The sequence below is a fragment of the Serinus canaria genome, chromosome 1A (assembly GCF_022539315.1).
Source record: "Serinus canaria isolate serCan28SL12 chromosome 1A, serCan2020, whole genome shotgun sequence".
NCBI classification, from domain to species: domain Eukaryota; kingdom Metazoa; phylum Chordata; class Aves; order Passeriformes; family Fringillidae; genus Serinus; species Serinus canaria.
In genome coordinates, this window is record NC_066314.1 from 47,468,849 (window position 1) to 47,488,757 (window position 19,909).

The window sequence follows — 19,909 nt, forward strand, 5'->3', positions numbered from 1 at the left end:
GAAGCCGCCGCCGCGGCGCCCGCCCGCCCCGCGGCCGAGGAGGGCCCGGCGGGGCAGCCGCGCCGCCCCCGGTAAGCCGCGCACCGGCCCCTTTGTGAGCAGCGGGGCCGGGGGGGGATGCGGAGCGCGGCGGGGAGCGGGGCCGCCTCCGTTTGGCTTCGGGGCGGGAGAGCGGCGGGGGCCGGGCCAAGGCAGCGCCGCTGTCGCCCCGGCACTGGGCGCTCGCTCGCACCGCAGGCAGCGCCGCCCGCCCGTGGCCCCGGAGGTGCCGCGAGTAAGTTGTGCTGCGTTAACTGGAAACGGCCTTTTGGGGGGCGGGTTGCGAGGAGTCTGTCTGTCCGTCCGTCTGCCTGTCTGCTCCGATCCCCCCTTGGCTTGCGAGGGGGTGCAGCCCCCGCTGATTTGGCTCCTGGGGGCGTTGGGGCCGCTCTTGGCTGGGAAGAAGGAGCGTGTTGGGGCTTGGGGGGACTTTTCCTGAGGAGACAAAGGAGATTTGGGGTGCTGGCATCTCACTGTCGGTCTTGAAGGGAGCCATGTGCTGTGTCGGGGTGGCGGCGGGGTGCTGGGAGTAGCCTGGGAGGCTCCACGGGGACTGTCCTGCTGTCAAGGTGTTCTTCACGGCGTCAGGACAGGGAGATGTTTCTTTTAAAGTGAAACCTGCAAATTATGTAATGACTTAGATGGGTCTGTGGGGAAGCAGCCGCACAGGTCTGGGTAACTTGGTCTTCACAGTACTTCTTTCGCATAAAGCACTGGAGAAGCGATGCTCAGAGTGTTACACTTAGTCTTAGCTGGAAAAGGGAGCTGCCTGCCAGAAATGAAGGCGTTACAGGGAAGAGGGATAACTGTGAACCGGGGGTGTACATGCCCGTTTGGGGTTGCCTTGAAGCGCCGTCCTCCAGACCTGGCACAGTCAGAAGGCAGCCTCACACCTGCCGTTTCTCAGAAGATCAGTGCTGTGCGCCCATGAACAGCCCCATCGCAAAGGTTATCGCTAAATCCTCCTTCTTTATGCAATCTGAGTCATGGTGCTCACAGCCATGCAGGATCCGCTACTCACTTTTTCCCACAAACGCACGCGCTGTTACTGAGAATTTTGGAATGGTTACCACGTAAAACCTCAGCTCATGCTACTCTTAGGTTTCTTTTTTTTTTTTTTTTTTTTTTTTTTAATTTAGTTTAAGTGTATATTACTTCTTGCCTAATAGAACCTAGGAAACAGGATCTGGTGAATCCCAGGGGTAGCTGAGAAGAGCTCAAGAATGCTAAGTTAATGTCCCTGGCTTTTTTCTTCTACATGGTGAAGAAGGGGGATGTGGCTTGACCATTGTTCTGGAAAGTTGAGGGTAAAGAGTATTGTTAGCAAGCTGCTATTTAGGACTATGTGGTCCAGACAGTGCCATTTAGTAGTTCTGGTCCTTGCAGCTCTCAGAGAATTTAAATGAAAAAACCAGTCACATGTTGACCATACTCAACTCTGTAAAATTGGGTGGAATTGGAAATAACTAGTTTCCTGAAGTTTCATTCTCTACTGACTGTGTCCTTAAGAAGGTATGCAAGCATATCTTCTTTCTCCAAACAACTGCAACTGCAATTCAGATGCTGTGTGAATGTCAAATGGCCCATTCAGTCACAGCAGGGCAATGGTCATGTGCTTTAAAATCATGCACATGCACAGAAGTTTGTGAGACTGAGGCTGTATTATCACATAATGTTGCTTTTAGTTGAATGAAGTTACAACGAAATGTGGCCAATTGCTGCAGATGAAGCCAAGCTTTGTTTCTGTGTTCACGAGTGATTCTGCTGGGTATGTGATTTAAAACATAGTTGTTGAAGTATGGATTCTTGTTCCCTTCAGAGGGGACAGCACAAACCCGCAGGATTACTGGGATGCCAACCTCCCACACAGGTTCCATCTTTTCCTGAGTTAAACTGGGATCTGGCCCTTTGTCATTTCTGTGCTCCTTGTTAATATTCTGTATGTTGCATGTCCTTTAAAAACCTGGCTTATCACTTACTTAAATGTAGTGGAGTTGAGTGGCAACACAGGGGTTTTCTGTAAGATTGTGTTGGAAGGCACAGGTAAACTGTGCTTGGGTCCCCAAAAATGGGCATGGAGGAGCACTAGGGAGAGGCTGAGCTTCTTCAGATCCTTCCAGGTGTGTGTCTCTGTCCCCAGTGTGTCTGCTCAGAGAGGGCCAAATTCAGTTTCCAGATGACAGCTTCAAACATGCAGCCAGTGCCTCTTACCCTCCTCGGTCCAGCTGGGATTTCTGTGAAGTTGGTGGTCGGTTTGCGCAAGGATGGAGCTGGGGCTGGGTGGTGTCAATTCTTAATTGCTGTCACTAATACTGTGGTTGCATTGCTGAGAAACAAAGGGAAAATGTGCCTTTAGAGCTGTGTTTTTTCCCTTGTTTCTCTTTTTCTCTGTCCCCACTGGGAATGTTTTGCTCTTTTCTCCTAGTTTTTCCCTGCAGCTCCTTGCCACCCGCTCTCCCCTTGCCACCCACAGGCTTCTCTGTCCTGATTTCTCCAGCCTTGGTTTGGTCAGCAATAAAGAGATAGTCCAATACTTAAACGTGACATCATTTGGTTCAGGTTGATACTGTGGTTAGATTAATAAAAGCTGTGAGGAGGTGGTGTGTTCCTGAGCTGTTATTCCAGACTGCTGCAGACCTCAGCTAGTGCTGCTTGCCAGAAGCTCACAGGATGGGAGAGGAAGGCACGTGCATCTCTGTAACTTAAGATGTGGATGGTGTGAGAGCTGAGTAAGCCATACAGGAACCATATCTTTTTAGAGAGTAAAGGTGTTTAGGAGGCAAATTTATTAAAATAATGCAACTAAATGCTACAATCATTAGATCCTTGATTATGTGTAAGTAGAGGTAGACACAGGTATGACTGCAACTTATCCCCTCTATCCTGTCAGTCTACTTAATTATAACCTGCTCTTCTGGTTTGCACTTGTGCATATCCTGCATCCTTCTGCCTCAGTAAGGTATTTATTAGCTCGCCATTTTGCTGAAATCAGTCTCAACCTTTAAAAAAAAGGTACAGTGCTGTTTGATGTAGCAGGATTTGGTGACTTTGTGTTAGTGAGTGATCAAAATGATGAGTAGAATTCCTCCCCCTCGCTCCTCACCAAGTGACAGGTTTCAAGTTAAGATTTGGAAGTGAGAGGTGTAGAAAATCCTACTTTTTAAGCTTCTGGAACTCAATGCTTCTGTTCAATAGGTATTTAATAGTGTAAAAATGTAAATTTAGTTTTAGTAGAATGGCTAAATGCTGGTTTGTGTTGTCTTTGGAGACTTCAGAGCTGCCCCTTATTTTCATCCTCTTCAGTGGAGAAATGAAAAGGCCTGTGTGCGCTTCACAGGAAATGTGCAGGCTGCACATTTCCAAGAACCGCTCTCAAGGTATTTTGATAATGCACATTCTCTCTGCCTTCTCCCTTCCTGCTCCTCCTGCACTTTGTGTGCTTCTGCTTGTTCACAAACACATGCAGAGTTGAGGGGAAGAATCAAACGGTGCCGCTGTTAGGTTTGCAGATGGGCTCCTTTAGCTTTGTACTGGGGCAGTGGCTGGCAAAACTGGGTTAAGCTGGTAGCATTTGGGTGCCTTCGTTGGGGAGGGTTTTTGTCCTTCCCCTCACTCCCTGCAAGTGCTGAAAAAGAATTTTGACTTCAGACTGTGACTTGTGCAACGAGGGAGTTGTTTGCGTGTATGTGATTCTGCAGTTCAGAAACAGTTTGGATCTACTTTCGTACTTCCTCAGTAGCAAAGTTTATTTGGAAACTCAGGCTAAAGCTAAGAAAATGAGTGTGGCTGTTAGCAGTTGGAAAATGCCAGAGATCTGCAATCTGTACTGTGTAGCTGGGCTTCTGCACATCCTGCTGAAGGTGCCTTGCTGAAGCTAAGGGGATTCAGCATAAGTTTGCCTCAATTGGCACACTAGTGGTGATGAGCACAGGTTTGATTGTGCAGGAATGGTTTATTTATGCTTTTGACAGACCAGCAGTGTTGCTCTTTATCCACATTTTAGTTCTTTCTTGTTTTTTGGTGAGATTTTATGGTGTGGAAGGAGAGAAGTTGGAGCTGGAGAAACATTTCCTGCTTTAGCAGTAAAGAATGAAATGTGCTGTTTGTGTGGGGTGCATGCTGATTTTCAAGTCAGCAGATCCAAAGAAGAGGTGCTGTTCTTTTTAGTTATCAAAGAATGAGGGAAACATGGACAGAGCTATTTTAACTCTGCAGCAGGTCCGTAGTTGATTCCTCATATTCATATCCCCTTGTTTACTCCTTCAGTTTTGCACAAAGGACATTTGGACATTTATGTCTTGTGCTGGGCTCCCCTTAGTGTTATGTCAGGTTTGAATGGTTAAGAGGTGTCTTTAAAAGGTGTTGCTCAAAAACCCAGCCCTTTGCTGCTGGATTCCTCTGCCTAAGGTCTGCTAAAGCATGACGCAGTGGGTACAGCATAGAAGCAAAGCAAAGACATTTGAGAGAGAAGAGAAATGAGACTTCTCAGATCAGCTCTCTCACTTTCCCCAGTCTATGTGATTGGAGTTTTTCCTTTTATGAGTTTTCAAATTAGTTACTCTTCAATCTTGGTCACCTTTGAACTTCCTCTCATCTGGTTTTCTGAAAGAATACAAAAAGAATGTCCTGATTGTACTGTATCTTTCTCTGGCATCCTCTTGTATATATATCTGCTCCCTAAACTGAGCAAAAAATTTCTCCAGTCTCTCTCTGTACAGTTATGTGTTGCTTCTTATTACCCATCTTTAGGCCTACCCTCTTTGTTTCAGCTTTGCATGTTTTTATTTCAGGTAACTGGAACTGATTCTGTTCTCTCAGGTGGTGACATTACTGTTATGTTCCCATCCATTTTGCACCCTCCCAGTCCCGCTTGCCTCTTGGTTTTGAAATGACTGCTTCTGCATTTGGAGCTGGAGCTTTCCCTAATGAACCCTCAGCACTGTTACTCGGCTCACTGGTCAGCTGCACCACTTAATTTATTGCTCTTCAAAATATAGACCCAGCTGGTTCTTCTACAAGCCTGCGTGCATTTGCGTGTGTCAGGACAGAGTCCTGCCTGACCTCCTGCTGCTTTCGTGCTGACGAATTTTTAATGACCTCTGACTTCTCTGTCCTGCGGGGAGTGATTTTGTCACTGTTTACCCTGGGAAGGCGATGGAGAGGGCTCATTACATTTGGAGTTGGCTGCCTGGATTTAAGCAACACGAGGCTGTGAGCTGCCTGGTGGGGTGCAAGGTTAGGCCTTGGGGGTGTTGTGGGTAATGACAGCTTGAAGATGGAGAGACAATTCTAGGAAGAGACCTGGGTCAACCTGTGAGTTTGCACAGTCACGGGGGAGGGAGCTGCTTGCAGAAAAGGTGGGGGAGCCTTTGGGCTGCTGGTACCCACCAGCCTGTTGAGGAGTGAGGTGGGATGCTCTGCAAAGTGGGCTGAGTCAAACCAGGGGGAAGATGCAGTGGCTGGGAGGGTGGCAGAGGTGACCAGATGTGCAGGGGCTGAAATGCCTTGGTTTTTTCTGGCCACCCCTCTTCCACCTCCCATTCACCCTGTGGCATGTCTTCTGCCCATCTGCTGTTACAGGTCCTGGTGTGCTGCTGGCTCTTTAGCTTGTGTACCATGTCTTGCTTTTTGTCTTGCTTTGAGGAAGCACAAAGTGTGTCCTGTCATCTGTTGCTTCTTCAGATGCCATCTGCCTGATGGGAAACTCAGCCTGGGGGTTGGCTTTCCCCCCACACCAGGTAGCCTTTGTGCTGCTCCTGCCTTAGCAGCACATGTCAAAAAAAGTTCCTTCCAATTCTTGCAGCCCTCTGGCAATTGCTAGTGCAGCTGATTTGCTTGAGAGAACACCTCTGTATCTCAGCCATCTATTTCCAATTCCGAATCTCCAGGTGTAGTCCACCGTGCCCAGCTGGCTTTCTGCTTTACTGTCACTTTTCCCTGTCTCTTCTAATAGAGCACCCTCTTTTTTCCTTTCAGGTTAATCAGCATTAAATACTGGGAAATCTCAACATCCTGTGCAAGAAAAAAATAATACCTGCTTGCTTGTGTAACTTTTCTGCAGTGTCCCTGTCCCCACTAGCTGGTATCCCACTCAACTAAATGATTCCCCCTGAGGTTTTCTGGTTTTGATAAACTGAAAATGCCATATGTTTTCTGGGTTTTGTTTCGTTTATCTTGGCCACCTACTGTCCCAGTTTCATAACAGCCATCCTCATATAAATTGGTTCCCTACTGTCAATAATTTATATTCCTTTATATTGGCTCCTCCAGGATTATTTTTTCATCTTCTGAAGGATTATTGAGGTTGTAGAGAGATTTGAATAGGGACTGTGGTTTTGTAATGTGTGTGTTTGATGTCTCTGATCCACAGCAGAAGCCCTTGCCAGCTGTTGCACCTACAGTGATACCTGCAGTGGGACCCATAATGTCCCCCACGCCTGTCCTCCTAGCCAGGCAGCATCTCTGTGCTGTCATTTGTGGGAGGTCTGCACGCTCTGCAACTTAAGATTTCCTAAAAAACCTTCCATGACTTAATTTTTTTAAAAAATTCTTTTTACTTTTGACTCTCAGGACTAGTTTCTTTATTTTGTGTGTTGGAAATCCCCCACTATAAAACTTAGTATTGTGGTGTGTCGGTGCTTTCTGACCCTTGCCCTTTGCTCTGAAGGCACAGTAACTGGTGCTGCATAATGGCCCCTCACATCTTTTGAAGCTGGTCCTCCTGAAGAGCCAAGGCAGGGTGTTTCCTTTGTCTCCCTGTGCTCCTGTTGGTTAATCATCTGGGACTCCTCTAGCAGCATACTTCTGGTAAGGATTCTGAACCAGCTTTTGCTAATTCCTCAGAGTTAGCTACTTCTTTGAATTCCTTTCGGGCTCAGTGTGATGGTTTTGATAAAAAGCCGTGGTCCTCACAGGGACCACTGATGGCCTTTGTGTCTCAGGATTTACTCATTTCCTCAAACAATTTAGTAGAGAGGGACAGAGGAAATGTACCAGTGCTCCTGGTCTGGGGCTGGGGGAAGCTGGTAATGCTGAGGAGCCATGATGGGTTGGAGGCAGCCCTGGGTATCGCTACCCCCTTCCCACTGATCCCCCTCTCAGCAGGGAGATGGGACGAAGCATTTCAAGTAGGGAGACACTGCTGTTATCTTTGGCTTCTTTCTTCTTCCTCCTTGTGTCCTCTCCCTGTCTCCTTGTTTCTGCCCCCAAGGTGTGGAGAGCTCCAGCCACCTTTCCAGAGGGCTGCTTCCTGAGCTGGTGTGTGGTGTGGAGGGAGGGATGGCAAGGCAGCAGCACAGATTTTGTGTTCCCTGGCCAAGCACAGGGCTGAGGTTTTGTGTAGCTGTGCAGCACTGACATTCACGGGAATGGCTGCTCACTGTGAAACTGCAAAGGTCAGGAGCAATGCTACTGGGCTTCCCTCACTTACCAAAAATGCTGTTGGCCAGAGGCAAGCAACAACTCTCTTTGCTTAAGCCATAGCAGGATAGGCTCAGCTGCAGCCAGCTTTGCAACTTAATAGTAACTCCTCCTGATTTCCTTTTTCTATTTTTTTTTCTTCTTGTTTCCCCAGTTACAGGAGAAGGCAGAAATAATTCTGTCTCCAGTAGAAGATGTCTTTGGCAGAAGTCAGATGGTAGTTTTGGTAGTTTTACTTGCTGTGGAATAAGCTGTAGTTGTTTGTGCCTACTGCAGAGCAACTTCTGAGTTCAGGGAAGTGATGAGGCTTCTCTGTTCTGAACTGGCAGGATTACAGTTTCACATTGGGCTATTTAGATGAGGAATAGGCTCTTTTATTTGAAAGAGTTTATGAAAGTGCATAGTATTTCCAAGGCTTGAAAGGGGGACCCTAAAAATGGATGTCTTTCTTCCAGCTCCTTCAATTAGCTCAGTAAAGACAATTTTTTTTCCTTTAAACTGCCACCTTGTTGGGTTTTTATTAACATGTGTCATGGAGAAACCAAAGTGCTTGCAGACTTCCCTGCCTTGGAGAGTGTTTGGCACAGATCACACTGCCTTGTGGGTTTTCTTGGAGTAAAAACCTTTCAGCCCCTATCAGCAAAGTGCCATATTAATTCAGAAAACACATGTCATAGAAAAAAATGTTAAGAAGTACCAAACATTAATATCAGATCCACGCAAAGTTATTTGTGGGTTTTGAAGTATGTTCTCCAGACCCAAAATGTCAGGAGGTGTTTGATAAGACAAGTGTTCTTGCAAGGTGTCCAGCTGCTGATTCCTAGCTGCTGATTCCCAGCTGCTGATTCCCAGGAGCTTCCTGCACTGTGTCTCTGCTGTGCGAAATAGGAGCTGCCAGTGTGTGTGCTGCCTCAGCTTTTTTTATTAAATGTTGCATCCTTGGATGCTGGCTGTGTAGGGAAATGCAATTTTGGTTTGGGGTATGTATGTGTGCTGTGGTTTGGTTTTTTTCCCCGCATATTCTCTCATGTGTCAGACATAATGGCACCCTCACATCAAACTGCCATGGCAGTATCATAAAAGATAGAGGGAACTGCAATGTCTCCGAGGCCTGCTTTGTGCTGGAGAAATTGGCTGTGATTAACCCTGGTCCTCTTGGCTGAGCTGGGCCACATTCCTCCTCTAACCACAGCTCCCTCTGTTCTCTTTGGCATGTCTGTCTGTGCATCTCCTTTCCCTTCCCCCCCATGATCCCTTTCTGGATCAGCCCTAGTCTCCTTGGCTGTGGCAGGGTGCTCATGGCAAGGGGCTTTGGTGTGACCACGCACCGTGGCAGTGACAGCGCGATTCAAACCAGTGCCGGTGTGTGGCTTGAGAACCAGGCTGGCCTACCATTAAACCCCAGTGCTGCGTGCTTGGCTCTTACCAGGGAGGTTTCTTCCAGCCCTTTGCTCAAGCTTTCCTTTGAAACAGCTTTCCCAGCCACGAATCAGTAGGCAGTGCATTTCTGTGGGATGCAGACGTGCAAACAAGCGATATCTGCTCCGGCGCTGCTGCCTGGAGTAGGGACACTGTCACGAGGGCTTGCAGGGTACGTTAGGGAGAGCTTTCCCTAATTATCCCAGCCTCCCTCTAACTGCTCTGGGAACTGCAGGGTTGATATCTGGGAGATGTCAAAGCCAAATGGAGCAGTAATGGGAAAGTGTAATATTGGGATGGACCTGCAGTTTTGCTAGTGGCGAATCAGTGTAGCTTGTGGGATGTGTGCCCAGTTTGAACGGGGCTGGGGAGGATGCAGAGAAGTGATGTTACATGGGTACAAGTGAAGCTGTGCAGGGCCTGCCTCTGAGGTGTGCAGAAAGCTGGGATTGTGTTTTCAGCTTGCTGGTGGATCCACTGACAAACACGTGATTGTACACGTGGTGGTCTGCAGCTTCACCAGGTCAGTGGGTTTACTTTCCCTCCTGTGAGGTGAGGAGGAAAATTTTTGAGAGTTGGGGAAGCAGGGCAGAAGAGATTGGGCCAGAACAGATTGGGTCACAATTGCATCACAGTAAATGGATACCTATGTGGTATCAAATTAGATACTCTAAATGTTGTGTTTTGTATTCAGAACCAGTTGGGACTTTGCTGTTCTGAATCCTTAGCTTTATTTCTGTTGCCATCATCTCTTAACATTTGAGTTTTATGGTTCCTGCTTTTGGAAGATGATGGCAACTTTATGGTTTTCCCACTTGTCCTTGGGCCACCTGTGAGCTGCCTGGACCTGATCAGCTCATGGCTTTGTAAATAGCAATAATAACAGCAACAATCTGCTGTCTCTGTTGCTATCTGAAGTGCTGTATACGTGTTTCTACAGTAACACAGATCAAAGAGATAGAGACAAACAACCTGTCCCCAGATTTGTTGTATTTTAGATCCACATTACAGCAAAGTAATGGGCTTAGTCACCTGCTTGATGGATGTCTTTTTCTTTTCAAAGGATGGATTTGCTCTTAAGTAAAGCTGTGCAAAAACTGCGAAGTGCTGCATCAGAGCTTTTGAATTTGGACCACTTCCAGTCCTGACATTCAAAAACTCATCCCTATGGGTGGCAAAGACAAACAGGTAAGCTTTTTCAGTGTCCTAGAAGAAGAGTGCAAGGATGCATCATAGCTGAGTACTTGAGGCTGATGTTGAACATGCCAGATTTGTCAAGCCCCAGGGTGCAGGGCTGGCTTGGCTGACACCACACGCTGTGTACAGTCCCCTGGTTTACTAGAATTGTCTCCTTATATAAAACACCCTGCCTTGCCTGGGTCGTGAGTGAGGAGGAAAGCAGAATGCCCTGTGTCAAGAGCACTTATTTTGAAAAGCTCTTGAACTTGCAGTAAATCAGAAAGTCTGGGGAAACTTATCCAGCCTTTTAATTAGCAGGACACCAGCTTTTTAGGGTATGTTGCTTTGGCTGCAAGCATTGTTCTGGCTTGCAGTAGGGAGGTAGTAACTTGTTTGGGCGTTGGGGTTTTTTGGTTTTTTTTGGAGGGGAAAAGAGGGAAATCATGGTGTGACAAGTCAGCAGAACTAATTATGCATGTGTGTTTTATTATACCCCTGGCTTGATTTATTCCTAATCCTGGGTCTGCACATCCTCCTTGATGTGGAAGCCATGTATGCCTAGGACCTGTTGAGCCATTAAAAGTGAACCTTAAAAGTAGTATCAGGAAGCACTTCTAGGGCTAATATTACTGTAACTAATGCTGTGCTGCAGCCCAGGCACTTACCTCTTGGAAATGGGTCACTGAAGCTAAACAAATTCCCCCCATCTGAGGCTCTGACCTATATGTAGATTTCAAACCAAGTGAACAAATTGTCAAGGTGCTATTTTTGCATTTACTGTGAATTTGAAATGATGACAGTCTCAGTTCTTAGTCAGTCAGATTTCTAGTAGCAGTGGATTTTTCTTAAAGGACTTGGGTGAATGACTAAAGGTTGAAAACTGGGACAAAACAGTTTGGGTTTTTTTCTGTCAAATAGAATCTGCAGCCCTAAACAAATTATATATTTGTTCTTATTTTTAAAAATAGCCTGGAATTGAAAGACAGCTGCCTGCTTCTGTTTTCGTGCTTGAATTAAATTTCCAACCTCGACCTCGATTGGCAAAATTTCCATTTTGACACAAGGAAGGTTCTTTATCACTCCTTTCGAAGCTATAGCCACAGCCCTGGAGGAACTTGGCAGATGACCTTTGTTTTCTAGAGGAGCTAATGTCAGAGGGCCCTATAGCTTCCTCACCCAGCAGAGAGAAGAAGGAGAGGGACAGAGATGCTGCAACTCCTTGTGGTGCCTTCTGTGCTGAGTTTTCAGTGGTGATAGATGACCCTTGTTGCTGTGGTGGTGACTGTGTTTGTTTGCATCCTGCTCACTAAATCACCTTCACCTAAGATTTATTCTGACTTGCTGAATAGTCTGACCAGCTTTCAACTGCTGCCTTTTTTTTTTTTTTTTTAATAGAAAAGAAAAAACCCAACTTGATTAACTCCTTCCCACCCCTCCCACCTTTCTCTAAGCCTGGAATTTTCCTCCTACTATGAAACTATGTAGAGGGCAGGATCAACAGCACTCAGAACAGTACCAGGAACATTAGCAGCTTGTGGACTGCAAATCACAGGGCTATAAGCTGGATAAGCTTCCCAGGCTGCTCTTGGAAAGGATGCTTAGGGCTCCATATATGAACTGTGCCTGGCAGCTCCACTATTGTATTACTGTTAAGTATTGAGAGAGTTGTTAGACTAGAAAATATGTCTGTAGTAAGGCACTGCCAGGCACATGCCTGCTCTCCCTAACTACTGTGCCCCTGTGAAGGAAAGATGTTTGTGCTCTCCTGGGGCACAGAGTGTGGCCACCAGCATGGCCACCCAGCTGGCATGAGCAGCAAAAGGAATTAGAGGCTTTTGAATAGCTGGCAAAGGGTGTGAGACAGGGGAACCTTGCAAGCTTAACTTGAAGCTCTCCCTGCAGAGCAGGCCCAGCACAGGTCCCTGGGGGGCTGCCTGCCTGCCTGATTTGAACCCTGAGCCCCAATGCTCTGGCAAGTCTGTGGTGGGGGGGACTGCTGGAGATGAAGTGTGTCTCTTCCTCTGCTGCAGGCTGTGCCAGCACTCTGTTCTGCTCCAAGCATGGCTGTGCTGTGAGTGAGTATGACTGGGTTAATGGAGTATGTCAAGGGAGCGAGGTCAGCATTTGGCAGCGAGCTACTGACTTGTCAGGCCTGGGGAAGTGGTATGTTACAGCTCAGCTTCTCACATAGACTGAGCCTCTGGCTTAGGGCTGTGGGGTTTTTTATTTGTGCCTATACAGACACACACATTTAGAATAAGTATTTTTTTTAATATAATTGAAGTGACTTGGATGGCTGATGGCAACACTGGGTTCAGAAATTTGCATTTCTGAAAACAGCCTGGTGATAACACAAGGTGCAGGAGATGAGCAGGATCATGATAGTACATTAGAGGATGGTGACTGGGAGAGGGCAGCATTGTCTGCAGGCAGGGGGAGTTGTTCTTCTTGAAGAAACAGAAGTTAAGAGTCTGGAAGGGCATCAGCAGTGCCTGGTACCAGTGTTCTCATTCATGGTAGTCTTAGCCGTGACGTTGATGTAACACTTCTTGAAGATGTCTGAGACCTTTGCTTTCTCCTGACACAGTGAAACAGGCATGTCTTGGGACAAGGGAGTCGTTCCTGTGATTTGGTGAGAAAGGCTCATACCTGTCTTCTGATTTTGCTAAGTCCTGTTGTCAATCTTTTTGTTGGAGAAAGGGTTGGAGAAGTGTGAGGAAACCTTTCCACCTTTCACTGAATGACAAAGTAAATGCTGCTTTCCTCCTTTAGGAAATATTTCCCTTTTGATTTGTGGTGTCATTTCACCTTTTCAATCTCAAGGCCACTCTGAAGAGTCCCGAACGTCTGTGAGAAGGAAATCTTGAAATGTTGAGATCTGCTGAGTCCAAACTAGCTGCTGGAGAGTGTGTAGGAGCCTTTGGCTGTGAATCACAGAGACCCAATGGATGCAGAGCTCTGTAAAGTGCCACCTTGTGCTGGTGGGGACCCAGCTGGAGCCCTTTACACACATACATCCTTGGTTTTCCCCGCAGCTGGGAGTTGGTGGCATGCAATAGTTCCTTGGTAGCCTCTTTGATGCTTGTGCTGGCCTTTATCCCTTGGGAAGTGTCTTGCTCAGGTTGAAGAAAGTTTTGGGTTTGCCTCACTCTCCTTCTGTCCCACAGGCTGGATGCCAAGGAGGAAGCATGGTAAAGGCAGCATCTTTCCAGGATTCATGGGCTCTTTGAGAGATGATCAGAGGGAGGCCAGATGACCTGCACAACACACACACCACTGTTTCTCGTCTGCAAAGGCAGCATCGGAGCGTTCTCCCCAGCCCCGCGCCGCCCGGCTTGCCCGATCGTTTCCGGATGTTTCGCAGCTGTGAGTGGGAAGTCCTGGAGCGATCCCTCAATATCCTCCAGGCCAGCGACTTCTACTGGGGCCCCTTGTCCGTGGGGGAGGCTCACGCCAAGCTCCAGCGGGAGCCTGTAGGCACCTACTTGGTGCGGGACAGCTCGCAGGGGAACTGCTTGTTCAGCCTGAGCGTGCGGATGCCCACGGGGCCCGTCAGCCTTCGAATCTCTTTCCAGGAGGGCTATTTCCGCCTCAAGAACTGGTTTTCAGACTGTGTGGTCCGGCTGCTGGAGCTGGTGGTGGCAGGGACCCGGAACAACCCCTTGCACTTTGATGAGATGGGGGGAACTCCCCTGGTCTTCTCTGAGCCCTTGTGCCGGAGCCGCCGGGCAGTGCCCACGCTGAGGGAGTTGTGCTGCCGGAGCCTCCCTGCTGGTGCCGTGACGGAGGACAGAGCAGGGCTGGGGGGCTCCTTGGGAATGTGTCTGAGGGAAGAGGTGTTCTCACCCCTGGACAGAAGGGGAGGGTCAGAGGGGAGAATTGGTCCCAGCCCCTCTCTGTCCTGGGCTAGGAGATGATGCCATGCATATGGGAGGTGAAAGGAGATGCCTCTTTTATGGCTGTGCTGGTGGGATGTGTGCCATGCCAGTGATGCTGGACTGGCTGCTGGGAGAGGAAGGGGGAGGGCAGAGGGAGCAGAGCTTGAACACAGTGGCTGTGACAGATGCATCCTTGTACATACACAGTGAGTGTGACTTTCCCAGACGTGCCTGGGGTAAAGCCAGACCTAAAGAGCAGACATTGCCACTGCCACCAAGTCCTGCTCTTTGCTCCATTTATAACTTAAAAGCTTCAGAAAAAGGTGAGTTGCCTGTCCTCCCAGGTCAGCGCTGTGTTCTCTTCTACCCCAAAGTGCTTGAGCTCATTTCTGCCTCAAATCTGCCCTGGTGGAGTGCAGCTGAGTCCAATCCCACAGCGGTGCAGCTTGGACATCGATGGGCATGACCCTTGTGCTGACCCATGAAGCTGTGGTGGAGCAAGAGCAGATTTCACTCCTTGCAGCATGTATGTTATGCCTGTTACTTCAGAGGCCGGTGTTTGCACCAAGTGAAACCATTGCAGCCATGTACAATACATGCAGCTTCACTGGCTTTTGCATTGCTTTATTCTGTTGGATTTTGGAGAGTGAAGATGGGTTATACTGTACTTAAGGGCATGGCTTTTCTGAAGAGATAACCCTGGTCTGGATAGTTGTGTCTGCCCTGGGAGGGTGTGAAGAGATGGGATCCTGCACCCTTTCTTAAGCTCATGTGATAGTGTGCTGCTGCCATCTGTCGAGCATCAGAAGGTGTTTTGGTTTTGCCTCTGAAAGGCAAGGAATTTTTTTTATATAAAACTTCTAAAATTTTAATAAAAATTTTATATTGATTTTTAAAAGTCAGTGTATACTTGGTGATAACTTCATTCCCTTCTAATGTTGGAAGCCAGTTAGTTTAGTGCCCAGGCTTGGCAATCAAACTGAAACCGAATGAGTGAATTTCTCATAAAGAATGAAAGCAGAGCATAAATGAGTGGTCCTAGCTGGGAACATTAAACTTAAATTCATCTTGTAGTGTAATGTAGTGAAGAATTTTCTCAACAGAGAATATTTCTGAAAATCTTAGCCCTACATTTTTAGGAAGTTTTTTTAGTACCTCAAAATTTGTACTGAGTGTTTGAAAAAAAATTAGTAATTCAAGATCTTAGAACAGGGCACAGCATCAGTGAACTTGAACTGGTGAGTATGAGTACGAATGGGAGGAACGCAATTGGCTTAAATAGAGTCATGGTTCATTTCAGGGATAGTCAGTATGATGTCTTCAAAATAAGTGATTGAAAACAGCTACATGAAAGAAGAAATTCAGATGCTCTAAAATTTGAGCCAAACTATTTTATAGGCTGCTAAACATCCATAGCTGGGCAGGCAGCCTGCTGTGCTCGTGCTGACTTTCCTCTTCAGACCTGTATGGAAGAAAAAAGCTGAACAGGGGAAGAGAGTACACTGAATTTGCTCTATTGTTTTCAGCTGTTTTATCTGAGGAACTAAAGTGTGTGGTCAGCACAGGGAGAGATACAGGCTGTGGTTCATCACAGGAGCCTAACTTAGACACTCCGAATTATTCTTTGGAGGGCTTTGTTGCTTTTCTGGCAGCGAGGTGCCTGGCTGCCTGTCTCAGGGCATTGGCCTATCAACCAAGGTAGTTAGATAAATGTCAGGGAAGTGGTGATCTTGTCCTTGCTGCATGCTCCTTCCAGCTGCAGGGAGGCCAGAGGCAGCTCGGTGGCCCTGCAGCTACTGTGTCTCAGCCCAGTGCAAAAGCAGGAGCTGGGATTGTTCATTTCTGCAGGATGTGTGCCCTGGGGTGGCTGACATCTGGGCATAGTGTTGCTTGGTGCCGGCATCTCAGGTGGCTCTGGGCACCTCTGGGACCATTCCCAGGCTCTTGGGTGAAGGCCCTGCCTCAGCAGGGTCAGCCACACAGCTGCCCTCCCTCTCTGCTGTCGAAGAGTGGGACTGGATCTGCTGGCCCAGGCATCATGTCGACCTTTGCTTCCTTGAGGGTGTCTGCTGAGGTGCCTTGGCTCCCTTCCTGCCTTCCCTCCAGAAAGCAGGGGGTGGAGGAGCAGTATAATTTCTTCCAGGTTTAGAACTGAGCCCAGGAATGCTTCTGTTTTCTGGCCACGGTTATACCTCACCGAGGGAAGAGCTTTCTGACGGTACTGCTCTGACCTGGCTGTGAACTGCTCTCATTTGGCCACAAATGAGCATCTTGGGTTGTGCAGCTGGGGGCTGCAGAGGAGCCCTATTTGCAGCCTGGATTGCACTTTAGGAAAATCACACCATGGGAGAAGGAAATAGTTTGGATTTTAATAAAGTCTGCTTTATTTTGTTCCTTTTTTTTTTTTTTTTTTGGTTTAATTGCGCAGCAAGCACTTGTCTCAGTCTTACAAGTAAGTCAATTCCATGCAGGGCTGCAGCGAATTGATTTGAGATCTGTGGATGAAAAGCAGTGAATTACTGCCAAGCATTGTTATATTGTGGAAGTTGAAAGCACATCATGTGTGAGTATCCTCATTATTCCCAAGGAGAGGTCACTCTGCAGATCAGGATTGGTGCAAGAAAGGAAATCAATGTAGAAAGAACAGGAAAGTGAAAAGTGCATTGGCTGAGGCAAGCATTAGAATCCTTCATGCTCTGCTTGGATGTTGGAAGAGAAACCTTTTTCTTTCAGCTCTTGGGAAAAAAGATGTACAAAGCAAAAGGGTAAGAATTTACTTCCATGGGATAACACTATCCTGCTGCTTTCAGTAGAGTGGGAGATGTTCACTTTAATGACCCTGCCTCTGAACGGGTCCCTCTGTCACGTAGGAGTAGCTCCTGGTGGTCTGTATCCAAATGTTTCTTTTGGTGGCTCCTAAGGGGACTTAAAAAGAAATTGCAAACTTCCTCACAACCTCTTGAGCACCATTTGGGGAATAGAAGAAAATTGTTTGCATTTTTATATGTTATGTTATACATTTCTCCAGCTGACTCATTTCACTTTGTCGAGGAAACTTACACAGGCTTTGCAGATGGTTTTTTTCAAGCGTTCTTCCTAACAGCAGAAGTTGAAAAGTTTAGTGCTTGCAAGAGGGGCTTCCTCTACTGTGCTGTGAAGGGCCTGGATCACGGTCCCAATATGCTGCAGGCATCCAGCAGGAAACTGCTCTTTATCTGCTCCCAGCTAGCTGTCTGTTTGTAGTGCTCTGGGGCCCCAAGGGTTAATTTCCCAAAATTCTTCACTGGAAACTTACTAATAACTTCCATATGTACCCATGTGTGTGCTCAGGAGGGGCCCCACAGCCATCAGCTCTTGTAATAATACTTGATTACCTTTGACATAAAGGTCTGTATGTCGTTAGGGATCAGGATTCACAAAAATTCACAAAAAGACACAAGCTTGTGCAAAAACACTTTAAAAATGTATTAACATTTGGTCATCCTCAGTGACTGGGAAACGAATTCTTAGGTAGTCAAGCTTCAAAATCAAGCCTGTGTACACACAGGATATCAGTTTTGACCCTTACCCTGATGTCCCTCTAAAAATGTGCATTTGTGTCATTAGTCTTTAGGTGTGCAAAACCCCTTAATTTACAACACACATTGGCTAGGGGAATGTGATGGCTCTGTCTGATTGAGTTCGTTTTGTCCCAGTTCCTTGGATGTTTGGCATCTGTACAGTTAAAACTGCACGCACTGGAGCTTTCTGCCTGCCCTGTGCCATTCCCTGGTGCAAAGGCCAGGCTACTGAGGGCAGCCTTCAGAGAGAAAGCAGGTGTCAGAGGGAGAGGGAGATGTGGCAGAGTCGCTCTGAAACTCCTGATGCCTCCCTGCAGAGCTGCCTGGGTCTTGGCAGGCTCCTGCTGCCTTCTGATCTCAGCTGGGGCTGGCGGAGCTGAGGTTTTGATTCAGGCAAAGCAAAGTACTTCCAAACGCTTCCTGTGCAAGGGCTGGCTCGATAGTAGGACTCTTCAGCCAGAAAAGAGATGGCTGAGGTCTGGGGCAGAGATCTCTAAAGCCTAAATGCCATGGAGTAGGTGACCATGTGTTTTCTTAAAAATCCAGGGAGGCGTCTGATGAAACACTTCAAGACTCAAAAGGAGACATTTCTTCATGTGACGTATAGTAGCTTAAGCTGTGGAAATCTCTGCCACAGGCCACCAGCAAGGCTAACCTCTGTGTGGGTACAAAAAGGGATTAATGGTGATTGATGAAGCACCTCTGGAGGAGAAAAAGCAGAATTGGAAAATAGGGGAGAGGCATGATCCAGGCGGAGCTTTTGAGTTCTGTGCCTTGTAGAGCAGACCTCTGCTATGGCAGGAGTGTGGGAACAAGGCAGCCTAGGCTCAGCCTGAGGCTCAGCAGCACAGGGGGCAGCCCAGGCCAGCTGAGCCGGTGGCTAGGTGAGGGACAGCTGTGCTGAGCTCCCAGAACTGTGCTGGGCCTCTCGAGACAGAGGGGTCTGCACCTGGCAGACCTGTACACCCGCCCCTGCAGTGCATTTTCGTGCCCCAGCAGTTTGATGGCAGCCCGAAAGGGAGCAGCCCTCGGGCACTTCTTCCCAGCTTTCACAAGCAGAAAAATTGGGACACCCATCTGATGCCTGGAGGCAAGCGTCAGCACAGGCTGAGGATAAAAACATCACCATCATTCAGAATGAGTGAAGGAGCCTGAATTGTCAGCTGAGGGCACTGGGGGAGGCCAGCATCAGCCCAAGGTGACGGCTGGTGGGGGCAGAGCTGGGGGCTCCCAGCCTAACTGCATGTCAGAAAGGAGCTGCAGAGCTTTGAGAAGCAAAGCACTAGGCAGACTGCTAGGTTCATCCATCCCAGAGCGAATGACTTGCATACACTTTTAAATATTTTTGCCTCCTGAGCTGCCTGCTTTTCCAAGACACCACCCTTGCCATCAGAGCTCTCAGTCTTTGAGCTGGTCCCAGATGCCACTGAAATCAATGACCAGATTATTGTTCCTCTGAAGATTTTGGATTAGGCCTCCCTGTTTTGTCAGGCTGATGTGAGCAAAATGTGGGTTTTCCACACTAAACGTAATCAAAACAAACCCTGCTCCCACTGGCTTGTGCAACAAATCATGCTGGGGGAATTGCTGGCATTCGGCATGATTAGCCCAAGTGCAGTTGCCTTCCAGCTTGTAAACAATAGCCTAAAGGATTGGAGAGGATCACAAACAAAGCACTTATGGAGAAGACAGCATTTTCAAAAGGGACTTGAGAGCTTATGTCCATTGGGGGTTTGTCTTTTAAAAATAAACTAGAAGTAAACAAATTGACAGAGACGGCTCTGAAGGATCTAGGAGAATGAAAGTGAGGAGACTGGATATAATACACCAAAAATTAAGTAGGGGAAAACGAGACAGGGCTAATAGGTCCTCTCAAACTCTTCAGTCCTGCAGCCTTAGGGATGGGCAGACATTAGAAACTTCATCCATCCTTGTGAATGAAGGTGGGATTAGTAAGGAATGCAGCAGAAAACCCTTCTTCAGTTCCCAGGACAAAAAAATCCCTAAAAAGTCTTAAGAGGAACAAAAGGATCAGGCAACTTGTGTTTGTTTTATGGTGATTCAGTCTGAAAGGGACATTCCCTCCTCAAACTGCAAACTCACAAATTGCTGTGATTTTCAGACTAAAAACTGTCCAAGTCGTGTAAACCATAGTTTTTGTATTGTGCTTTTAAGTTTTTGGTTTTTAAATAGGTGTTTTAAATATGGGCTGAATTATTTTCAATTATGTCTCATTTCTCCTGGCTCTAGCAGAGTGAAGCAGCAAGCGCCCAGCTTCACACTCAAGAGCTCCTGCAAAGAGACAAGGTTCGTGGCACTGACGGTCACTCATTTAATGACATGGTGAATGGCAGTTGCAGCCAGAGCGCAGCTGCATCTCTGTACCTGAGATGGTGTTGCAAGAAATGCTAAATC

At 47.4% G+C, this 19,909-nt stretch overlaps 1 protein-coding gene across 2 annotated transcripts; it reads left to right on the top strand.

The window, feature by feature from the left end:
- Positions 1-157: 157 nt before the first annotated feature.
- LOC103813621 (suppressor of cytokine signaling 1-like) lies at positions 158-13,980 on the top strand. 2 transcript variants are annotated; one of them, XM_030238589.2, is made up of 3 exons: positions 158-274; positions 9,941-10,065; positions 13,224-13,980. In XM_030238589.2, exon 3 carries the CDS (start codon positions 13,290-13,292, stop codon positions 13,971-13,973), a length of 684 nt encoding a protein of 227 aa, XP_030094449.1. In that variant the 5' UTR covers positions 158-274; positions 9,941-10,065; positions 13,224-13,289; the 3' UTR covers positions 13,974-13,980. The 2 variants fall into 2 exon arrangements, with proteins under 2 accessions (XP_030094449.1, XP_030094451.1); XM_030238591.2 differs by lacking the exon at positions 158-274 and adding an exon at positions 6,763-6,846.
- The last annotated feature ends 5,929 nt before the right edge of the window (positions 13,981-19,909 follow it).

Excerpts from the sequence above, each read along its gene's own strand:
- LOC103813621 (XM_030238589.2), top strand. The coding sequence starts at position 13,290 with ATGATCAGAGGGAGGCCAGATGACCTGCACAACACACACACCACTGTT.